This window comes from Heterodontus francisci, chromosome 45 (assembly GCF_036365525.1).
Source record: "Heterodontus francisci isolate sHetFra1 chromosome 45, sHetFra1.hap1, whole genome shotgun sequence".
NCBI lineage: Eukaryota > Metazoa > Chordata > Chondrichthyes > Heterodontiformes > Heterodontidae > Heterodontus > Heterodontus francisci.
This window is the reverse complement of record NC_090415.1, coordinates 13,080,736-13,084,822: the sequence shown is the minus strand read 5'-3', so window position 1 is coordinate 13,084,822 and position 4,087 is coordinate 13,080,736. Positions and strand designations below refer to the sequence as shown.

Sequence of the window (4,087 nt, the reverse complement as noted above, 5' to 3'; positions counted from 1 at the left end):
TTTCCTTCAAGTGCTTATCCAGTTTCTTATTGAAATCATTGATTCTCTCTCCTTCCACCACACTTGTGGACAGCGAGGTCCAGCAGGTAAAACATAAAAAGTTCTTCCCCACATTCCCTTCCATCTCTTGCAATAAACCATCAGTCTGTGTCTCCTAGTCCTTGTACCATCAGCTAATGGGAACAGGTTATCCTTGTCTAACTTATATACACCTCTATCAAACCTCCTCTCAATCTCCATTTCTCCAAGGAGAACAACCCCTTACTTACAGAACACAATCCAGAGTCATCTATCCAAGCTTTTCAGGTGCAAAAGAATAGTTGTGTATTAAGTAGTATAGATAGGAGCATAAAACTAAGAGACAAAACCCATCATCACCCATTTAGAAACTGAATGTTACAGAGAAAAATAAAACAGAATCATCTATTGAAGATTAAAATTATTGAATGAAATGACCAAATCATTGACCATAGATTGACAGATATGGAGTAAAGGCCACGGGTAAATATCACATACTGATGGGCACAGAATGAATCCCACACTCACATGTCCGGCAGGGAAGGACAAATATTTCGCGCCCCAGAATGTCCATGCATTTCCTCCTGCCATATTCCACATATGTGACCAAATAGATGCTTTTGTTAACACCTCAAAAACATCATCCCTGCCAGTGTTATCATATTATATTTGATCAATTATTTCAACTCCACAACCCTCCATATTTTTTCAGACCTGTCTTTCCTGAATATTTGTCGCCAGTAATAATAAGTTCCCTTGCCTTGCCTAGTTTCAGCCAGAATTATGTAATGGTCACGATATAAATCTTTCATAATGAAAACAAGAAATGCTGGATATACTCAGCTGGTTTGGCAGCATTTGTGGAGAGAGAAGCAGAGTTAACATTTCAGGTCAGTGACCCTTCTTCAGAACTGGTAAATATTAGAAATGTGAAAGGTTTTAAGCAAGTAAAGCGGGGGTGGGGCAAGAGATAACATGGGAGAAGGTGTAGAAAGGGAAATGTCACAGAATAGCTGACCAGAAGGTCATGGAACAAAGGCAAACATTATGTTAATGGTGTGTTGAAAGACAAAGCATTCGTACAGATAGGGTGTTAATGGATGAAAATTGAACAGCCGCAAGTACAAATATGAAAAAAAAGTGGGTAAGCAAACTGAACCAACTGAGGTGATATAAAATAAAATAAAGATAAAAATAAAGATAAAAAGGAAAGAATAATTAAAAATAAAAGTAAATTGGGGGGCCCGTCATGCTCTGAAATTATTGAACTCAATGCTCAGTCTGGCAGGTTGCATTGTGCCTAATCAGTAAATGAGATGCTGTACCTCGAGCTTACCTTGATGTTCACTGGAACACTGCAGCAATCCCAGGACAGAGATGTAAGCAGGGGGTAGTGTTGTAATGACAAGCAACCGGAAGCTCGGGGTCATGCTTTCGGACTGAGCGGAGGTGTTACGCAAAGCGGTCACCCATTATATGTTTGGTCTCCCCAATGTAGAGGAGACCACATTGTGAGCAGCGAATACAGTATACCATATTGAAAGAAGTACAAGTAAATCGCTGCTTCACTCGAAAGGAGTGTTTGGGGCCTGGGATTGTGAGTAGAGAGGAGTAAAATGGGCAGGTATTACATCTCCTGTGATTGCAGGGGAAGGTGCCATGTGAAGGGGACAAGGTGGTGGGGGTAATGGAGGAGTGGACCAGGGTGTCGCGGAGGGAATGATCCCTTCGGAATGCTGACAGGGGAAGGGAGGGGAAGATGTATTTGGTAGTGGCATCACGCTGGAGGTGGCAGAAATGGCGGAGGATGATTCTTTGGATGTGGAGGCTGATGGGGTGGAAAGGGAGGACATGGGTATCCTCGGTTGAGGAAAAAGGAAGACATATCAGAAGCGCTGTCATATAAATCTTTCATGTGGTTACTTTTGACTGCAGCTGACCAACCTTATTTGGCACGCTACATGGAGATAAGGACTTGCACTTCAATGCTCGCATTTGCCCCACTCAAAGAACAAAGAAAATTACAGCACAGGAACAGGCCCTTCGGCCCTCCAAGCCTGCGCCGATCCAGATCCTCTATCTAAACATGTCGCCTATTTTCTTAGGGTCTGTATCTCTTTGCTTCCTGCCCATTCATGTATCTGTCTAGATACATCTTAAAAGACGCTATCGTGCCCGCGTCTACCACCTCCGCTGGCAACACATTCCAGGCACCCACCACCCTCTGTGTAAAGAATTTTCCACGCATATCCCCCCTAAACTTTTCTCCTCTCACTTTGAACTTGTGACCCCTAGTAATTGAGTCCCCCACTCTGGGGAAAAAGCTTCTTGCTATCCACCCTGTCTATTCCTCTCATGATTTTGTACACCTCAATCAGGTCCCCCCTCAACCTCCGTCTTTCTAATGAAAATAATCCTAATCTGCTCAACCTCTCTTCATAGCTAACGCCCTCCATACCAGGCAACATCCTGGTGAACCTCCTCTGCACCCTCTCCAAAGCATCTACATCCTTTTGGTAATGTGGCGACCAGAACTGCACGCAGTATTCCAAATGTGGCCGAACCAAAGTCTTAGACAACTGTAACATGACCTGCCAACCCTTGTACTCAATACCCCGTCCGATGAAGGAAAGCATGCCGTATGCCTTCTTGACCACCCTATTGACCTGCTTTGCCACCTTCAGGGAACAATGGACCTGAACACCCAAGTCTCTCTGTACATCAATTTTCCCCAGGACTTTTCCATTTACTGTATAATTCACTCTTGAATTGGATCTTCCAAAATGCATCACCTCGCATTTGCCCTGATTGAACTCCATCTGCCATTTTTCTGCCCAACTCTCCAATCTATTTATATTCTGCTGTATTCTCTGACAGACCCCTTCACTATCTGCTACTCCACCAATCTTAGTGTCGTCTGCAAACTTGCTAATCAGACCACCTATACTTTCCTCCAAATCATTTATGTATCTGACACCCACGATACTGGACGATTCGGTCCTGTTGATGGACGGAAGTGCAGAGGGGCGCGACATCCTGATAAGGAAGGGAACTATAGAGAGTGAAAAAAGAGACGAGTTCGTACTCGCAAAATAGAAATGGTTGATGAGGAAGAGGGACTCAGAAAGTCACTGATGCAGATGGATAAGGGCCGGCAAAGGGGTTTGGACGATCTGACTGCTGCGACAGTTTGTGTCTGTGAGAAGCACAAAATGTGATTGGTTACTTTAGACACCCAATCAGATAGATACAGAACATCAGGCAGTGACATCATTGTAAACCAGCCAATCATAAACATGGTCTTCTCCCATTCCTCATTAGCATAGGGTTCAGGGGATGTCTATAAAAAGCGAGCTTGGAGCGAAATTTTGTTTATTCTGTGTCTGAGATTGATCGTGATCATGGTTGACGAGAAGAAAACTGCAGCACCTTCCAAGAAGGGCGCCAAGAAAGTTCTGAAGAAAGCGCCAACAAAGGGCAGCAAGAAACGGAGAAGATCCAGGAAAGAAAGTTACTCCATCTACGTGTACAAAGTGATGAAGCAGGTTCACCCTGACACCGGCATCTCCTCCAAGGCCATGAGCATCATGAATTCGTTTGTGAATGATATTTTCGAGCGAATCGCCCGTGAGGCTTCCCGCCTGGCCCATTACAACAAACGCAGCACCATCAGCTCCCGGGAGATCCAGACCGCCGTGCGCCTGCTGCTGCCCGGGGAGCTGGCCAAACACGCCGTGTCGGAAGGTACAAAGGCGGTCACCAAGTACACCAGCTCCAAGTAAATATCCGCAATGTACTGAAACACACCCAAAACACAAAAAGGCTCTTTTAAGAGCCACCCACAACTCCTCTGAAAAAGCTACAACATTGTCTGTATAGTATCGACTTATATTGATTTATATATCAAGTGTCCTTGCCTTTGTGATCTCTGTTTTACTCCCATAGATTCTGGTTAATGCAGTTTCACTGCCCGTGCGATCTTTCTGTCTCTAACTAATAATGTCCCGGACATAAATTACTGACCACTGACCATTTGTGAGGTTTGTTCTCGGACGTGTTCATATTCGGC

At 44.4% G+C, this 4,087-nt stretch overlaps 1 protein-coding gene across 1 annotated transcript; it reads left to right on the top strand.

The window, feature by feature from the left end:
* The first annotated feature begins 3,419 nt into the window (after window positions 1-3,419).
* Window positions 3,420-3,820, top strand: LOC137356328 (histone H2B 7-like). Its single transcript, XM_068022207.1, has one exon. It carries the CDS (start codon window positions 3,420-3,422, stop codon window positions 3,798-3,800), a length of 381 nt encoding a protein of 126 aa, XP_067878308.1. The 3' UTR covers window positions 3,801-3,820.
* Window positions 3,821-4,087: the final 267 nt, after the last annotated feature.